This window comes from Lepisma saccharinum, chromosome 29, assembly GCF_977018435.1.
Source record: "Lepisma saccharinum chromosome 29, izLepSacc3.1, whole genome shotgun sequence".
Taxonomy (NCBI): domain Eukaryota; kingdom Metazoa; phylum Arthropoda; class Insecta; order Zygentoma; family Lepismatidae; genus Lepisma; species Lepisma saccharinum.
The window spans coordinates 33,759,897-33,780,278 of record NC_139257.1 but is presented as its reverse complement, the minus strand read 5'-3'; the positions used below and the strand labels follow the sequence as shown (position 1 = coordinate 33,780,278).

At 40.9% G+C, this 20,382-nt stretch overlaps 1 protein-coding gene across 1 annotated transcript in view; it reads right to left on the bottom strand.

The window, feature by feature from the left end:
- Window positions 1-20,382, bottom strand: part of LOC145981244 (integrin beta-PS-like) — a 79,617-nt gene that overhangs the window by 19,413 nt on the left and 39,822 nt on the right. Inside the window, exons 11-12 of the mRNA XM_083114396.1 lie at window positions 19,858-20,091; window positions 12,598-12,879 (exon numbers count right to left, since the gene is read on the bottom strand). Coding sequence (XP_082970522.1) covers window positions 12,598-12,879; window positions 19,858-20,091 — 516 coding nt within the window. The remainder of the gene's footprint in view (window positions 1-12,597; window positions 12,880-19,857; window positions 20,092-20,382) is intronic.

The window sequence follows — 20,382 nt, the reverse complement described above, 5'->3', positions numbered from 1 at the left end:
AGGCACATAGTGGTTTGGATCCCACTTTAAACTGTACGTCCAGTCCCGATTAGCCTTACTGTGCATAAAGTGGACTTAAAACAACAAATCAATTCAATCCAATTCTTTTAAAACTTGAAAAACCATCCATTTAGATACTCCCGTGGCAGCACTTGTGGACTCGACAACATTATACTTAAGTTTATGTAACTCCTTCAAATTTGGCAAATATGTTGCAACATTGTAAACAATTTCTCTGGCCTGTCCTCTAAGGGGCTTTCCAGAGCAGATTGTGGATTTCGTTGAACCCGGCATGATTTGATTTTTGCATTTCAAAAATATGCAGCCAAGAGTAATGTAGTGACACCCTAATTTTTTTTAAAAATTTTTATTATATAATTTTGGCTTTTCGTTTTTCTTTTATCAGTTAGTTTACCAGTTTCTTTTTCAAAGTCACACCCCGTCCCTTGCTTGGCATGGCGAGAGGGAGAACCGGGCTCTTCAGGCAAGTTACACTGGCTAGGGTGTCCTTTTTTTTTCTTAGTTTTTTCTTCCTTTTGGGTATTTGTGTGTTTGTGTGTGTGTGTGTTACAGCCACTGTACAAGGCTAAAACCGGCAACATTGGAAGAACACAGGGGAAGTTTGGGCATCTTTGGGGAAAGACGGGACACAAGAATATAGAGGTGAGAGGAGTGAGGAGCTGTATTTCGAAGTGTGGCTAAACTTTGCATATGGCATCCAGCGATGCAAGGAGACACGTTACCAAAGTAGGTGAAGTGTGGCTGTTGAGCAGCTGGCAGCACCGTGCAGCGGAAGGAGCGGTGTTTTGTTCCTGTGTAATTCGAGCTACTTCCCCGTGTTAATCACAACATGTCGCAGGAGCATCAGCCACCAAAGTAGGTGAAGTGCGATTTGTGACAGCTGACAGCACAGTGCAGCAAGAAGAGCTGTGTTTTAATTTTGTGTAAATGGAACTACTTCCGTGTGGTTACTGAACAATACATGAAGCAGATCACACCATGTGACCGGAACATCAGCCAACCTGACCTGAAGCCGTGAACAATCCTTTTTTACCCCCCTTCAACAACGAACCACAGCCATCCCCTTCAATCTAAAGTAGGAGCAGTGTGTGTGAGGAAGTGCATCGCATAAGTGACAATAAAAGGTAAGGGATCCCAACAAACAGTTACTTATGGCCATAAGATACATGAAGGTTATTTATTACTTGTGTTTGTATTTGTATGAGCTATGCCGGATTAATCTACATATTTTCTTAAGATCAATAATAATCTTCAGAACAAATTTTATGTTATTTACATATTGCCCCACCACAACTGGCAGCCCAACTAAGGGGCACGATTACCACCGATGTTTAGGCTTAAACAAAAGAAAGGACAATTTTTGTTCAAAACTTTATCAGTAAACTTAGCATATTTTCATCTTGATATCAGCAACTAACTTATGTTGTCAGTAGCCAGTATCAGTCATGCTTTGTTTAGCTTTCAAACTTATTTTCCGGTTTGTCTTTTGTCAAGCCACCCAAGCGACTGGATTGATGAAATAATATTTAAATTGAAGGGGAAGTTCCTTACATTCAGGCACATCATTTGGCCAATTTTCTTAAATATTACTTTTTCCTAAGTAATGCGGGTGTTTTTTTTTCTTTTCACTTTTGTTTTTTTTCTTCTTAGCAAAGGGGAGAAATCCACTAAAAACAGTAATGCTTTGTGAGTCATTTTCAATTTTTTTTTGTAAGTTTCGTTTATCATAGTTTTTTTAAGGCATTTATAGAGTTATTTTATGTTTTCTTTGTATTGTTTGGGACAATCATGGTTTTAACGAGGGAGCAAATGCGAATTTCTAGTTTCATCGAGGCTAATCAGGTCACAAAAAATTTAGAAGAGGATGTACAAAATTTAGGGAATTTAGAACGGAATACGGAAAATACTGGGGACAGGAGTATGGAGTCTGAATCTGAAAGGGAGGAAGCTGTCCCGATTACATTAAATGACCTCGCAAGAATGATGATGGATTTCAAGCAGGAAATGAGAGAATTACGGAGAGAATTTAGAGAAGGGATGGAGGAACAGGCGCGTCGGTTCGAAAAGTCGCAATCTGAAATGGAAAGAAATCTGACCTGTAGGATAGATAATGTGGCAAAAGTTAGCGCAGGGACACGGAAAATTGTGGATCAGCTTGTAAGAACCAGTACTTTAGAAGGAACTGTAGGAAATTTAAGCGAGGGATTGACGGCTGTTTCCGGGTGCGAACCGGAGGTATGTAGGCAAAATGCGGCCGAAATAAGGCAGTCTGTAGCAGAGCTTCAGGAAAATGTAGCAGAGGAAGTTCGACAAAATGTTGCGCAGCAGATTAATGGGGTTTTGCAGCGTCATGAAAGTCGACTAAAAAATGATTTAAGGGAAGAAATAGAAGCATTAAACGCCCGCTTGAACGAAGTCCAGGGTTCGGGAGAGGCGAGCGAACAGTTGCTCGCGGCATCCCCTGCGGCGAGCAGCGATAGTAGTACAACCCCAAGCAATGTGTACTTGCACAGGGACATGCGCTTGCCAAGCTTTTCTGGTTCGGAGAATGAAGTGAGAGCCAGCTCTTATCTCATGGAGCTGGAAACTTACATAAACCTGGCTCGAATCCCGGCTGAACAACAGGTAGGCATGGCGAGCTTGTCATTGAAAGGGGCCGCACTCAGCTGGTTCAACGTTAACAGAAAGCAATGCAGAGATTTTGCCACCTTCAGGGAACTGTTTGCGTCGTATTTCATATCTGAAGAAAAATTATTGCGCCTGAAAGCTGAGATTTTCACGAACCGCTATGTTGCCGGGGGCGGGAAGACTTATTATGAGTACTACATGGAACTCATCGAAAGGAATGCCATCCTTCCCGAACCACTGAGTGAAAAGGCCTTGGTTCGATTGGGGATAAAGCAACTTCCCCCGTTTGTGCAGAGGAGTTTCCTTGGGTTGACCATCGACACCAGCAGTCAGTTACTCGGGTTACTGAAAGAACTTCAGGAAACAATGAACTACGGTGGTTCGAGTCAGTCATCCCCACGTCATCGTCCGAGACCCATAAATTTTATGGAAGCGAACCCAGGCCCAAGCAACTCCGAGAGGGGAGCTCGGTCACGGGGCAATTACGGCAACGGACGCAGGAGAGAATTTGACAACCCTCCCAACCAACCTTCTCGGGGGAGGGGAGGTTTCCAGTGAGGAAGAGGGAGCCCAAACCGACAAGTAGGTTGGACGTTTGGCAACGATGGAGAAGGGGGGAGTGGAGTGCCCGAGGGGAGGGATCACCCCCAAATTTCCCTAACATAAACGCCATGACGTTTGAAAGTCAGAGGGGGAGGGGGCCACCCCCTCCTGACAACGAACCATGACAAGGGGAGAGCACGTTGAGCGGGGGCTTTGCGGGTCAGGTTGAGAGTTGTTTACGTCAACCCGAAGAAAGTGAGCCTCAGGATAGCCATAGGGATGCCGACTCGTGCGAGACTGCTGTAAAGCGTGTATGCTCGGTTTTAAAGGAATTTGTAGAGGAACCCCAGACCTCGAGAAAAGGTCGTTGCCTGAAATTAATGTGATTATAGAAGGAAAGTATTATGATGCAGTCGTGGATACGGGGGTACACATTCATGCGTTAGCGAGAGTTTATGGCTGGAGCTATTGAAAATTAACCCACGGTTGCCTTGCCTCACCGTAGGCGGATTAAAAGTTGTCTCGGCATTCGGGACTAAAGCTTCAAAAGTAATCACACAGACGTATTTAAATATGAATTTTTGAGGGACTGGAATACATGTAAACTGCTTAGTGATAAGAAATTTAGTAAAGCCGATTTTGTTCGGCACTGATTTCATGGAGGATAACCATGCAATCCTGAATTATGAGCAGCATGTTTTAAAATTAAGAACTGAGAAGGGGTACACAGAAATAGAATTTTCAACATTTAATGAGCCAGCGGCGTGTCAGGAGTTGCACAATTTCCGAATAGTTTACTCTTGTATGGAGCCTATTTGTCATTGTGGGGACGAAGTTATGTCAACCATGGGTCCTGTGGGTCCGAATACAGGAAATGTGTGCGGGGCTGAAGGATGTAGCTGCCGGCACGAGAAGGAGCCTGCGTTTTTAGTAGAGGGAGATCAATTTTGTGAAGAAAATCACTCGGTGGTTAGGGAGAAAGGACGACGAGAATCTTTCGAGAATGTAATGGAGGGAGATGTACACAATGTGAATGTAATTTCAAATGAAGCTTTATACGAGAGGGACTCCGTGAATAAAGATCAGCCGCTAGATTCGTTTAGAAGGTTTGAGAGAGGGACCAAAGAATCACAGAGCCACCCGATAGAAGAAACTAGGGCTACCAACATCCAAATTTACGAGAGCGTAGAAAGGGCGCAAGGGTTGACTCCTGAACAAAGGAGAAAATTAAGAGAGCTGCTTTTCGAATATCGCGAGATATTTTATAACAAACCGGGGGGGGGGGGTCCGTGGATACGAGCATGAAATCGACGTAATAGATGATAAAGCTTTCACTCAGAAAGTGTATCCCATTCCTTACCAGTACCGGGAGGATGTAAGCAAACAAATTAAGCAGTGGTTACAGTGGGGGATTATCAAAAGAGCAAAGGCACGATTCGTGAATCCACTTGTTTGCGTGAGAAAACCGGGAGGAAAATCAGTCAGAGTTTGTCTCGATTCCAGGGGTACCAACTTCAGAATACAGCCAGAATACGACTCTCCCCCTTCCGTAGTAGAAGTGCTTCAGAGATTTGAAGGAAAGAAATATATTTCTTGCCTTGACCTATCGCAATTTTTTCTCCAAATCGGCCTTAAAGAAGAACACCAGCAATATGTGGGTTTTATGTACGAGGGCATTGTGTACACATTTCAGAGACTCTGCTTTGGGTTGAAGACAGCGTTAGCGAGCGCTATAAGGTGTTTGCGGCAAGTGTTGGATGATGAAACTTGTCATTTCATGGCGGCCTACTGTGACGATATTTCTCTTGCCGATGATGATTTTTCGGACCATTTGCAGCATTTGCAAGTCATTTTTTTAAACTGAAAGAAGCAGGTTTAACGCTAAAATTAGAAAAGTGCCAGTTTGCGAGGCAGGAAGCTTCGTTGTTGGGATGCAAGGTGTCGTCCGACGGGATAAGGAAGGACCCAGAGAAACTACAGACCGTCAATGATTTTCCCAGGCCAAAGAACGCAAAGCAACTGAAGTCGTTCTTAGCCCACTTGCAGTTTTCCAGGATTTTCCAGGTGAATCATTCAGAGCTCACGGTGCCCCTTCTCGAACTTCTTCGCAAGGGAGCGGCGTACGTCTGGTTACCTAAGCACCAGGAAGCATTCGAGAAGATAAAACGTGCGTATTTGCAGGATGTGATAATCCGTAGCCCTCTCCCTGGAAAGACGCTGTATCTGGAGACAGACGCTTCCGACAAGGCTGTCAGCAGTCTGCTGTACCAGTTAGAAGATGGAGGGGGTCCTCGGCTGATTGCATGCCACAGCCGCGTCCTCAGCGACTGCAAATCGAGGTACACAATAACGGAGAAGGAGTTATTAGCTATTATTTATGGCATACAGAAAAACGCCGTGTATTTACTGGGAAGAAAGTTCACTGTCAGAACGGATCACAAGGTGCTACAATTCTTATTCACATGCAGGTTAACAAACCCACGAATAGCGAGATGGATATTGTTCCTACAGTCGTTCGATTTTGATGTCCGGTACATCAAGGGTGAAGAAAACATGGCGGACTTCTTTTCGCGTTACCCTAGCGGCACAAGGAGCGCTACCGTTCACGAAATAAAGGAGCCGCACGAGGTAATAGCGAACATACACTTCAAGCCATCGCCTGAATTGGTAGAATTCATGCGAGAGTTGCCAAATCGTCAACAAGAGGACCCTGAACTTGGGAGAATAAGAGATGAGATGTTGAAATCGGGAGATGGAAAAAGGGCGAGAAAGTTCGAAGATTATGCCTTGAAGGATAGAATATTGTGCAAAAGAGAGCGAGGAATCTTTAAAGTGTGCGTTCCGAAGCAAGTTGCCAAAGAGCTAATCGCATTTTATCACGGTCGGGGCCATTTCGGACAAAAGAAGACACACTGGGCTGTTGCTGAACACTTCACGTGGAAAAAGATGAAGGACCAAATTAAAAGGTTTGTCAACGAGTGCGACCTCTGCTTGAGGACAAAGCACCTTAATTACGAAGTGAAGGGAGCGATGCATCCCGTGATCGCCGACAAACCGGGAGCGGTGATCTCGGTGGACCTGTACGGGCCGCTGCCAAAGGCTAGGTACGGCTTGGAATATTGCCTCGTTATGTGCTGCTTGTTTAGCAAATACATCGCGATATACCCTCTGAGAAAGGCCACCACCAAGGCCGTTTTGGGAAAAGTGAACGAATTTTTGATAATGTGTCCCAACGTGAGAACTATTCTCACAGACAAGGGCACTCAGTTCACCTCGAGACTTTGGAAAGAAGAGCTTCAGTCGAGAGACATCGAGGCACGCTTTATAAGCACTAAGCATCCTCAGTCGAACCCCGTCGAGCGATGCATGAGAGAGATCTCACGCTTGTTTAGGCTGTGTATAGATGGGAGCCACAAGAAATGGCCGGAACACATCTCCGATATGGTAAAGTGTTTAAATCTGGCGGTTCATACCTCCATAGGCTTCGCTCCAGTGGAATTGTTTTTCAACAGGAAACCGGACGACGAGATCAAGAAACTTTTTAAATTGCCCTCATTGAATGATGACCCACGCTATGAATGGAAGCTGCAGAGAGCAAAGGAAAACGTAGAAAGAGCGGCCAAGAACCGCAAGAAGCAATATGGCAAGGCAAGGCTCACCTCCTTCGAGGTAGGATATATTGTTTTAAGAAAGTCATTTGCGTTCTCGGACGTTCAAAAGGGAATTTGCAAGAAATTTGTGCACCTTTACGTGGGCCCATTCCAAATAAAGAAACGGGTTGCCCCAAATGCATATTTGTTATGGGACTTTCAATGTAACAAAGAGGCTGGAGTGTATAACACATCGAACCTGCGACCTTATACAACGGCAAAGGGACAAGGACAACCTGCTGTTCCGAATACAAAGGGACCCTCGAGAGCGTGAACCCAAGTGGTTGGGAAAGAAGAGGCTCTGGCCTGCAGAAAGGAGGGAGAAAAAGGTCGAAGCTAAAAACCCTCCCCTTTTCCCTTGCACCTTGTCGGGCGAGGTTTACCAGGCAGGGGTATAAGAGTTAATGGAGAAAAGGAAAGCTGTAAATAATAGGAGTAAACATATTTTGGGAATGCATTTAAATAAGAGTGATTATTGCTATTGTGAATGCTTTTAGTGGGTTTCTTTATTTTGTTATTTTTTAATTTTTTTGCGTAGCCGGGGGGAAAGAAGGGGCATTACCCCGGTTTAGTCTTTATTTTAAGTTTAAGAAAATAGGTTCAGATAATTATGATACTATTTTCATATTCGTTATCCTAATTATCTGAGGGGGGAGATGTAGTGCCACCCTAAATTTATTATTTTTTTAAAATTTTTATTATATAATTTTGGCTTTTCGTTTTTCTTTTATCAGTTAGTTTACCAGTTTATTTTTCAAAGTCGCACCCAGTCCCTTGCTTGGCATGGCGAGAGGGAGAACCGGGCTCTTCAGGCAAGTTACACTGGCTAGGGTGTCCTTTTTTTTTCTTAGTTTTTTCTTCCTTTTGGGTATTTGTGTGTTTGTGTGTGTGTGTGTGTTAGAGCCACTGTACAAGGCTAAAACCGGCAACATTGGAAGAACACAGGGGAAGTTTGGGCATCTTTGGGGAAAGACGGGACACAAGGATATAGAGGTGAGAGGAGTGAGGAGCTGTATTTCGAAGTGTGGCTAAACTTTGCATATGGCATCCAGCGATGCAAGGAGACACGTTATAGTGCTGGTCCCCAAAGAAACCTCACTTTACTTCAAAGAAAGTTCCGAAAGATCAGTTTTCCCCCTTACAACCATATATCAGGTCCACGTGGAGTCCAGTAAATCCTCCCCTGAAACCTTTCCCACCAATAGCGTTCGCCCAATAAATGACAGCTCTCGTCAAATCCACGTGGACTAAATGAGATGTTGCCAATTCAGTTTCTTTAGAAATTTCTTAACGTGAAGTTGCGGGTGCGTTATCTTTGCTAGCTTGTGTTATTGTGTTGTGCTATTGTGTTGTTTTTTTTACACAATGTGGAGACCTTGGGAGTGTAACGTCGCTGTGAATGAAGAACTTCCTCTTAATCCACCCCAGCCAAATACCCCACCTCCCGTTAATCCTCCCCTTGACCAACATCCCATCAACAATACCCCTGCTCGTAATGGCACCCGAACCCTCAGTAAGCAGAGCCAGAAAATTATTTGCAATGCATATGAATATGTGGTTGGAAATAATTTAGGGAGAGGAGCAGTTGCTGAAACAGCAAAAATTCTTAAACTAAACAGATCTACAGTTAGGAAAGTGGTGACAAGGGGGCCTCGTACGCCAAAGAAACCAGGAAACAAAAAACAAAGATTTGGAAAAGTAGATAATTTTTGCTGTGAAGTAGTTCGTCGTGAACTTTATCGATTTTACTCCCAAGGCAAATCACCCTCGGTAAAGGAACTATTAAATCGTGTAAAAGAAGCGGGCGAGTTTCCTTACCAAGAGAGACATTTGTGTCGACTGCTTGTCAACATGGGTTTCCGGTTCCGTGTTTTAAACAAAAGGCGGGTAATCATGGAATCGGTAAGATTAGTGACTTGGCGATACAAATATTTGGCGACTCTGCGAAAGTTTAGGTCGGAGGGCTACAGGGTGATTTATCTTGACGAGACGTGGTATGACACCCATGACGTCAGTAAAATGGGATGGGATGACGGTTCTTGCTCTTGTGCACTCAGTGCCCCTGTATCACGCGGCAAGCGTATTATGGTGCTGCATGCCGGAGGCAAAGAAGGTTGGGTACCAAATTGTTTATTTTTATCAGCCAAAAACATCGGTGACGCAAAGGCTGACAGCCATGACGATATGAATTCGGCGATTTTCGAAAAGTGGTTCCAGGACTGTTTATTGGAAAACCTCCCAAAAGACAGGAAATGTGTTATTGTTTTTGATAACGCAAGCTACCATTCCCGGTTAAAAGTAAAAATCCCAACAATGTCCACAACGCGAGCAGATTTTATATCGTTCATGAATAAGAACAATATAAACGTCCCAAACCCGACACCCACAAAAGCCGTACTACTGGGATTTATAAAAGAAGCTAAAGTGGAGAAAAAATTTGTGATCGATGAGCTCGCTGCATCCCAAGGACACGTTGTTCTTAGACTTCCGCCTTATCATTGCGTTTTCAATCCTATTGAACTAGTATGGGCGCGAATCAAGACATTGGTGCGGAAACGTAATGTGACCCCTACATTAAGTGCCAGTGTGTGCCAAGCACTAAGAGAAAGTGTAGAGTCAGTTGACGAAGTACATTGGACATCATGTGTAAAACACGTCGTGAAAAAGGAAACAGAATATTTTCGACATGACAATGACAATGATGATGGCCAGTTTATTATAAATGTGGACGACAGTGACAGTGACGACAGTGAGGAGAACTAGAGGTAGGTGACAGTTTCCATAAAATATAAATAATAATGCTTTATTAGGCTTTGCACTTTTCTCCTTTCAGGTAAGGCGTCTAATTGCCACGCTTGAGACCCGTGTTCGATCCGGGGTGAGTGATATAATGTCAGAAGTTTTCCAGCCTGGGGGAGATAAAGGCGCCCGAAGCGTGGTGGTGATCACATAACCTCTAAAATTGCTTAGATCGAGAATATGTGGGGCCCTAACCCACCCACCCCCAGTCCCCTAAATGTGCCTTCATGGCACAGTGTTATATGCACGGGGAACTTTACCTTTAACTTATACATTTCTCCTACAAGTTGATTTTTCACTTCAGAGAATATTCGTGTTGGATGTCTAAACACTGCAGGAATAAGCGACAACAGCGCTTTTCAGAAAAACAGGTGGTGGCTCGAAACCAGATACGGTTCCGGTCGGCTTCCTCTGGGGTTGGGTCAAAGATGCCGAACTGCTACTACGTTCAGGACTTGGGGTATACCAAAGTAGGTGAAGTGTGGCTGTTGAGCAGCTGGCAGCACCGTGCAGCGGAAGGAGCGGTGTTTTGTTCCTGTGTAATTCGAGCTACTTCCCCGTGTTAATCACAACATGTCGCAGGAGCATCAGCCACCAAAGTAGGTGAAGTGCGATTTGTGACAGCTGACAGCACAGTGCAGCAAGAAGAGCTGTGTTTTAATTTTGTGTAAATGGAACTACTTCCGTGTGGTTACTGAACAATACATGAAGCAGATCACACCATGTGACCGGAACATCAGCCAACCTGACCTGAAGCCGTGAACAATCCTTTTTTACCCCCCTTCAACAACGAACCACAGCCATCCCCTTCAATCTAAAGTAGGAGCAGTGTGTGTGAGGAAGTGCATCGCATAAGTGACAATAAAAGGTAAGGGATCCCAACAAACAGTTACTTATGGCCATAAGATACATGAAGGTTATTTATTACTTGTGTTTGTATTTGTATGAGCTATGCCGGATTAATCTACATATTTTCTTAAGATCAATAATAATCTTCAGAACAAATTTTATGTTATTTACATATTGCCCCACCACAGTAAAGAGCAAGAACATTTCAGTGCTTTAAAAAGTACACAGGCAAGCGTGTTATAAGATTGCCTTCTCGTAGTGATTGTTGTACAATAAACAAAATAACCCCCAGCCCAGTTGGCTTAAGAAAAAACCAAGTGATCGCTCGATGTTGCATTCAGAAAATGAAGTTATTCGCCCAGTAGTTTCTCTTCGTTATAAACGTTAATGCGCATGCGTAATACTACAGTTTACGATACGCGCACCGCACGCATTTTCAAAGACCTCATTAAATCAAATGAACCACTGATAACCTGATATGAGCCGGCACTGACAATCTACACAGTAAAAATCGTTTGTCATATTTGTTATAGCTTAATTTTGCTGAGTTTGTACCACTCGTAGTCTCAAGGTCAGACCAGTACGTAGAAGAGTGGTGGGGAGGATGATGTAATAGGAGGTGCTCCGAAGCGATCTGCACATATCTTGACTTAACTTGTCAGGCTATAGCTAGCTACATCACGATCCAGTAAGCCACGTTCTGGCAACATAAGACACTGCACTGAGCCAAATAGAGTAAGCGAATAGAGTTTGCTAATTTTTTACTGTAAGCTAATTCATTGACCTACCTGAAGTAACATTCGACTTGAAAATACATCCCTTAGACAAACAACAATGGGCAAAGATGAAATATGGTTCGCTCACACTTAGAATAAGCTATTGCTAACAGATGTATCTACCTAAGAACTGTACCCATCAAAATGACGGGTGATCGTACTTATAGTAGTAATCCAATGAAGTAGCCTTCAAACGTGAGATAAAAGTTTAACATTTTACACAAGAGTAGAGCACTAATATTTGTTAAAAGTCACAAAACATGGAAGCTGCGGAGCAAAATTAACATTGTCAAAATTACAATAAAAATAGGGTCACCCGTTAAAATGACGGGTACTGTCCTTCTAGTGTTAATACACACACATTTATAGGCACTAAAAATTCATTATTAGGTGTAACCCTAACTTACCAAGGTGGGGGCCTGCGACGTTCACCACCTCTACAACTTCTATTTTGAAATTAGTATAAAATATTTATAAAAAATTGAAAAAAAATTACATTATTCTGAAGAGTGTTCCCAATATTTCCGTATAACTTTTTGATCATAAAAATATAAATATAATGTAAATAGGTGGCAAAATGTACTTCATGGACCTATCAAACGCCATCTTTGAACGTGTGTTATTCGAGACACTTGCGTCAGTGACAGTGTACAATTGCCTGGTAATGATGGTAATTCTTGTAATTATCATAATTAGTAAACAACTGAATCTCAATAAACAAAAAAGTATTAATGAAACATTATTATGTTTTTTGAGAGTTCTAATGAGTGGTAAAATATATGTGTGACACTCATGCAATAATTGATTATTATTTTTTATTAATTATGGTAATTTTTGTAATTATTATAATTAATAAATAACTACACATATGGGTAAAACAAAGGAAGCAGTGATTCAATAACTAAATGGTTTATTGAATTTTAGTAAAAAAATTTAAATGTTGGCTCGTGAGCCTTCCCCCCCCCCTCCCTCCAATCCCCTTAGTTAAGTAAGTAAGTTTCTCGTACGGCACGGTGGAGGCACAAGTGGTTCGGATCCCACTTTAAACTGTAGGTCCAGTCCCGATTAGCCTTACTGTGCATAAAGTGGACTTAAAACAACATATCAATCAATCAATCATACAGCACGGTAAGCTAGGGTTAAAATGTAGTATTAATGAAAACTATATTTTGTCATTGTAATGATTAAACATCTTACTACTAACATTTTCATAAAATTTCTTATGTGATGAGTTTTTCTTATCATTTAGGCATGGCAATAAGTGGAGAGGTCTAAATCCCCTGTGGGATGACCTCTGCACTTTCTTAATCATTAAAGGATTGGATACTTACAGGGCAATCTTCACAGTAAGCTCCAGAATATTGAAATCCGTTTTCCTTATCACATTGGCAACTTCCACATTCGCACTGGCCACGCGCACTGCAGACGTCATCTTCTCCTGGTTTTATGCATGTCTCGTTGTTTGCAGGGCATTTGCAGTCACTGCCAGTCCAGCCTCGTAGGCACATGCACTTCCCGCACTCGCATTTCCCATGATCTGGTCCAGAACAAACTAATCCTCGGTCTCTGTCGCAGGAATAATTGTTGCATTCACAGAATTTTCCATATATTCTCTGCAGGAGAGAAGAAATTAAAGATTGAATTAGTTATTAAATAACACAAACACAGAAGAATTATGCAAACTTTGAGGGCGAACCATGAAGTAGATCATTGAGATTCTATGCCAATGCTCCACTACTGAGCCAACAAGCCAATCTCTGACCTCACCTCAAATTCCACTACTTAGTTATTTGAATTTTCTTTTCTTCCGTAGACCCTTGATTAAAAGGGAATGGAAAACATCAAGATACAAAATAGTATTTAGTTATTACAACAGTATTTAGCAAAAAAAGAACACACATTGTGTAGTACATTGGTATTACATCGTTACACCACAGTGAAAATAGAAAAATACATCACTCCATTTCAATACAATAAAAATACATTGGCATTGCATCATTAAAATAAGAATAAACAAAATAACATTGTTTATTGCACTGGAATTTCAGGCAGAGTGGTTGTCTAGTTCCACTATTGTGAGATTTACTTGCGAAGTGTATACAGTTTGACCATGTTTCTAAGTTATATTGTCTTGTTCCATGAATTCTGCAAGACTGTAGAGAGCTCTCTCTGTCAAATAGTTTTTTATTGTTTGTATAATGTTTATTTTTGGGAATTATCAGTTTTATGTCAAGAGGCAGTTGGTTGTATTTTCCCTGCATACATTGGTGATTGTTAGGGAGACAAATTTATGGTAAATAAAAACTGAGGAGAGCGGTAAATAAAATGTTAGATCAGTGGTATATACCAGCAGTGGAAAAAAAAACAACAGACTAATCTTATCGCTGCTACAGCTAGCAAGTTCAATGAAACTGGAAGTTGAGTAGACATTCGGGGGAAGAAAGGAATGCAGATTGACAGGGAGCGAAGTTTTCGAACTGAGATTATGTGCATGGGAAATCCCAATTTGCAGTGTCTTCCTGATGTGATCGAAGATAAAATGTTCTTCAGCTGCAAGTGGTAGGAAACTTTAGGCAAACGTTTCGTTACAAATCGACAGTTTGCACGCACAACCTCGATTGCCGGTTTTCTACTTAATTTGATGATATTTCACGGTTATTTCGCGAAAAAGCGTTCATTTCGTGGAAAAGCACACATTTCGCATTACTTCGCGAATAAAACTCATGCATATTTCATCATTGGGGGTGTAGTTACGTCCAGAATGTTCAAAATTGCATCCTTTTTTCACATTTCGCGATTTCGCGTATCGCGAAAATTCAATGTCCCTAGTGATTGTTTTGAGATATTGAGTCTGTGCTGTTTCTGGTAGTAATTACCTTTCCTTCTGGTGTTGTGATTGTATTTGGTTATTTCTAGTCATGTTTGTAGTATTTAGAATGAGATATCTATGCTATGTATTTTTAGTCAGAATAACATGTTATAAATAATGCCATGTCCAGCTGTTTTGAGACTAGACCTACAGTTTAAAGTGGAATCTGCACCACTAAGCTGTTTTACATATATTACATATACATTACATATATCAGCTTGGGCATGTTCTGAAAGACAACCAAGTGCAACATGTTAAACAAGTCATGGCAATTGTGAAATTCACTATGGTGTTCATAAAGTTGATTTTCTTTCAATGCATAAAGTTCGTTCTTGCATGAAATGCACCAAATGGGAGGTTGGGTTGTTCTGTGAAAAGCATCTGCTACTTGCAGACAAGAGACATCCATGGTGACTTCAAATGACACTAGTTTGGAAAATAAAATGTAATTTGAACAGAGAGCAACATGATGCAACATGTTCAAGATGAGGGTGCCTTAATTGTTCTTAAAATGTGGTCAAATTGAGAAAGAAATGTCTGAAATAGGGTTTTGATTTTGCTGGAAACATACTCTAAGTGAAAACACTGTGACTGTTGCTCTCACCTAATGTGTTCCTGAATTCAGTATAATAACTGGTTTCACCAGGTCCACGAGGAAAGTTATTTTCATTCGTGTGTTTCCTTTTGACTTACGGAAAGTGCCTTTTGTCAGAGAGAAAGAAAACTTCAATATCCTGTATGGGAAGATGATCATGTTATCTTGCAGCATGGCTATCTGAGTTGAAGATATTAGTAGCATGTCTAAAAGAAATAACTTTAAATGCTGGAAAATATGGCAAAATCCATGGCAGACTTCTAAAAAAAAAGCATAAGTTCCCCTTTCAAAAATCATGGTCATGCTACTGATTCTAGTCATCTTCTGTTTTCAAGACAATCAAGAGACGTCTGGACAGTACAATAATCTCATGAGTGAAAACCCAACATCATATAGCATGTATCAGTTTATTGCACACAAAGATGAACTCATACTAGGGGTCAAATCTGCTTAGAAAGCCAACATCAGATTTTTTTGACATTTTGTTATGACTGTACGAAAACTGATACATGAAGTATGATTTTGGGTATTCTCCCATCAGATAGCTGTGCTATGGAGGCAAAAGTATGTTGAGTTATAATCATGCAACCTCACTATCCATACCACTGGTTATAAATCTCTACATATAAGCAGTGGCGTAGCGTTAATGAACGCCCATACGCCCGGTGTTCCCTTTATTTAAAATGAGGAAAAAATGCATGCATCCTGTAAATAAAAAGTAAAACATTACTAATAGTACATATGTTTGACCTATGTAGCATTATAATAGCTATTTATCTCGGTTCGCCTACAACGCTCCGCTAACAGCTGTCTAGCTAGATTTTTTCCAGTGCCTTTGCTGGCTGGACGCTGAGTAGGTTTGGCATACAGGACTCTGCCTTACAGATTAGAAGACTCTGCTGCCTGGAGGGAAACCTTGGATCTCTACAGCTCGTGCGAAATGCTCCCTTTTACACTGGCGTATGAGCACCTGATTGGTTCCAGGGTTCATGCGACCCTTCCTGCAACGAAAACCGATTTCCTGCTGTTTTTTTCTCGCACGGGGAAGCAGGGAGGAGTTGCTGTGTTGTTTTTCTTTCTTTGTGTGTTTGTGTGTTGTGTGGTGCTACAAAAAGCAATATGACTGACGTAAGTTTACCAGACTTAAACATACTAAATTTCTTAATGACAACTTCATTGGGTAATTTATCATATGAACAGCGATGCGTATTAAAATCTAAAAGACCAACACCGCTTTTGTCGATTAAAGAAGTCGGTAAAAATCGCGTTCGTAGTTTTCAGTACTCGTGGTATGAAAGATTTCCTTGGTTGGCTGGGTGCGCTTAAAAAAACAAAATGTTCTGCTACACATGTATTATGTTTGGGTTCAAAGACTCCGAATGGTGTAAGGAAGGTATTTCTGACTTGAGTAATCTAATTAAAAAAGCTATGAAACACCAGTCTTCCAAAAATCATTTTTTGTATAGTGAGGCATTTCATTTGCTGGGCAAAACACGCGTAGATCATGCTTTATCGGAAGCTGTCCGACCTCAGGCAAAAAAACACAATGAGATTGTGTTTTCAAATAGACAATACTTACGGCGACTCATTCAGTCAGTAATATATTTAAGCAAACAGGAGCTAGCCTTCCGTGGGCACCGAGAGGATAGGAGTGCTGCCAACAAAGGAAACTATTTGGAATTGTTGGATCTGCTAGCTCAAAATGAATCAATTGTTAGAGATCATTTGCAGTCAACTTCATTATTAAAAGGAACATCGCCAGACATTCAAAATGACCTGATTGAGGTAATAACCGATTCTTTAAATGAACAAATCAAAACTGAAATAAATGAGTCTCTTTTCGTTGCTATTCAAGCCGACGAGACACTAGATGTATCTTGTAAGAGCCAAATGAGCATAATATTTAGATATTGCACAAATGACAGAGTAGAAGAAAGGTTCGTTGGTTTTTATGACGTTTCGAAGAACAAATCTGCTTCTGGATTATCAGAAATAATACGTCAAGTTTTACTTGAGTGGGATGTGGACGGAAAAAAAGTTGTAAGTCAGACATATGATGGCGCCTCTGTAATGGCAGGTAGACAAGGAGGAGTTCAAAAACTGATGAAATACTTTTGCCCATGTGCTCTTTTCATCTATTGCTATGCCCATCAATTAAATTTGGTGCTTTTACATGGATCGAAAACTATAAAACAAGTTTGTTTATTTGTATGTGCCTTGCTGCTTTTCACAATTTCTTCAGTAAGTCTTCAAAAAGAACAGTTTTGTTAACTGAAAAAGGATTTAAGTTCCCACAAGCCAGCAGTACAAGATGGAATTTTCATTCGAGAGCAGTTTTCACCATTAAAAAGCATTTCACAGAACTGTATTGCACTTTCAATGAAATTATCGATGATGATGGCGGTGTATGGGACCATGAAACTGTGAACTGCGCAGTAGGACTCAAGAGATATATGGATGATCCAATTTTTGTGTATCTGCTCTGTGTTTTCGAAGCTTGTTTTGTACACATTGAACCTCTATTCAAACTCCTACAGTCATCTACAGTGAGTATATTAACTTGTCATAAGGAAATAAATGCTGTCATCAAAAATATAGAAAACCTAAGGAACGAAGATTTTGTTGAGAGTTGCATTGAGAACAGCATGGTCTTGAATGAAAATCTGATATATGATGCTAAGAAGAAAGACACTTTGAGAGTACTGTGTTTTGAAATTATAGATTCTCAAACTACTCAAATGATATGCCGATTTGAAGATCTTCCACGTATAAATTTCATGGAATTGGTGTATGAAAATAAATTTAGAGACTATAGCGAAACATTTCCCCAGAACAAAGTAGATAACTTAGTAAAGCATTATAAATTCTTTGATAGCAACCAACTACAAAATGAACTTCATAATGTGTATGCAAATGAAACAAAATATTTGGCTCCTAAAGATCTCCTGAAATATTTTGTTGCAAATGGTCTAGATTCAGTCTATCAGGAAGTAACAAAACTACTCCGCTTAGTGCTGACCATACCAACCACTACAGCCAGCAGTGAACGAAGTATGAGCACCCTGAAGAGAATCAAAACCTATCTTAGGAATTCCATGTACAACAATCGCCTGTCATGCTTGAATTCCTTGGCAATTGAGAAGTCCTTATTAGCATTTCTTGATAGGGTTATAGACATTTTTGCAGAAAAGAAGAAAAGAAGGTTGGATCTAGTGTACAAGGTTGTGTAAGGTATATTATTTTAATTTATTTCATATGTAATATACAGGGTTAGTCAAAATTATGTTAACATTATTGGATTGGTTTCTCCCATTTAATTGTTAACATAATTTGGCTAACCCTGTATTTTTATGCTTCTAAAAATGTTATAATGTACCGAAAATTATAATATAGACATGTACGGTACTTATACTGGCATGTGCCACAAGTTTGTGATTTGTGTTATTCATATTATGCTCACAAAAAGATCTTGGTGTTACCACTCGAAATGGTCATGCTACGCCACTGCATATAAGCAAAGAAACAAGGTAAATAGTGTCAATCTTTGATAAAGGGATAATCTGAATGCAATTGGCATTTGGTTACATTCTGAAATTAATGCAACATCAGTGTATAAGGATATTTCACACTGAAGTGACAAATGACACGCAACATGATGCTTTCACCCCAAAATGACAAGTGACATTTCTTCATTACTTCACATATGGACTATCCCCTTCTCCCTGTCCCATCTGATAAAAAGTATTTGTTGTGCAAGGATGACAAACAGGTTGAACTGACATGGTTTACGGACATATAAGGACAAGTAACATGTGCAGTATGCAATGTCACTCACTGGTGCGAAATAACGTGAAATATTTTTAAGGTTTTTCTCAAGTGACATGTTGCTTTGATGTCAGGTGGGATGTTCAGGATGAATCTACAGGGAGGGCGATAGGGGTGATCGCCCCTCCCACCTGCCATGTTTTTGTATAGACTCAACTCTTCTGTCTTTCCTCGCCAAATTTAACAGGCTCGAGAATAATTCTCTGAAGTTATATTTAAATCTACTTCTTGCTCATGATAGGCTAATCGGTACTGGACCTACAGTTTAAATTTGGATCCAAACCACTCTGCAAGAAGCCTGAAAAGAGGACCAAACCCGAGACCCCTTGAGTAAATAGGTTTTTCTTTCTTTGTTTATTCGATTAACTTCTCATATCTGATTGTTCAGTTTACCGTGACAATGGGAATAATTATGATAATAACAACATGCAATGATCTATTCCAGCCCTGGAGCCCAATTTTTGCAAAGAAGAAGAAAACTGCTAATTTCTAGAACGTGGTATGGTTTCTGCCAAGAGAACCATATATGGTTCATATAAAACAGTGCAAGTAAAGGTAAAAAAAAAAAAGTAAAGTGTTCCCCTGTGCTTAGCACCATGCCATGAAGGTGTATAGGGGGTGTGGGGGTAACGCCCCACACTTTCTTGATCCGGTCGTGAGTGGGGGTGATGTGATCAGCATCACTCCCCTGACCGCCTTTACCCCCCAGGGTTTCCCCCAGGTACCCATGTTATTCTACGCTGGGTCGGCGCTGGGGCTGCTTCCAACATTAGAAAAGTTCCCGGATTTGAACCGGCCGTGTAGGTTAGAATTGATTCTCGGTGAGGTGAGGTAACTGACTAAAATTCGCTCCTCTCAACTATAAGTTCTGGATGCACCACTGGGGATGTCGCTTGTCACTTCAGTGTAAAATTCCTCTGTTTTTGCACAGAAAATAGATTACACTGTACAAAATGTGATTATGAATAGTGACAGTGTGTCATTAAATTTTATAAGCACTAAATTTTTTTTTGCAAAGAATGTGAAATTGTACATTTATCTTAAAAATATAAAGACTCTCTAGCTCTACTTATATATTCCGAAAACTCGTTATGGAGATTTCACATCAAAGTGACAAATGACAGGTGTCATGTGTCACTTGAGGATTTCAATCAAATATAGGCTTGTGCAGCATGTCATGCTGCTGCAGAGTGAAACATTCCAATTGATTATTTCATTGCCAAGTGACATGTGTCACTTTGGTGTGAAATCTCCCTCAAAGTTCCTGTCACATGTATATCCAGGACACAAAGTAGTACTTACTTCATTGGGATCCTTCCTTGGTTCACATTCACAAACACCGCATTTACATTTACCGAAAGTTGAACATATCTCATCGGAATCATTAAATCTGCGGCAGCTATCTTCACTGTCTAACTCATTTAAACTTGCACGGTTACATTCACATTTCTTGCCAACATAATCTTCCTTGCACTGGCAGATTCCACAACTAAAGTCACCATCACCACCACAAGCTGAACTGTTCTGCACGTAATCCTGTAAAAAAAAATTAAAAAATTGTCATTTCAACATAGGGACGGCATCAGAAAAATTATGTGGTGTAGGAGGGGCAGGGGAGAATACTTCCCGTAGTCAATCACATGCTATGTCCTACATGGTGGCCATGTGGTCTAATGCATCATGCTTTGGGCTCTGGCTACAAGATGCACACAGGTTCGAGTCTCCAGGGGAGAGCTTAACAACTTTTCTCCTGAGATTTCGGCCTGTGCATGGGACTAATGGCCACCCACCATCATGAGGAAATTGGGGAGTAGAGCAACCAAGTCA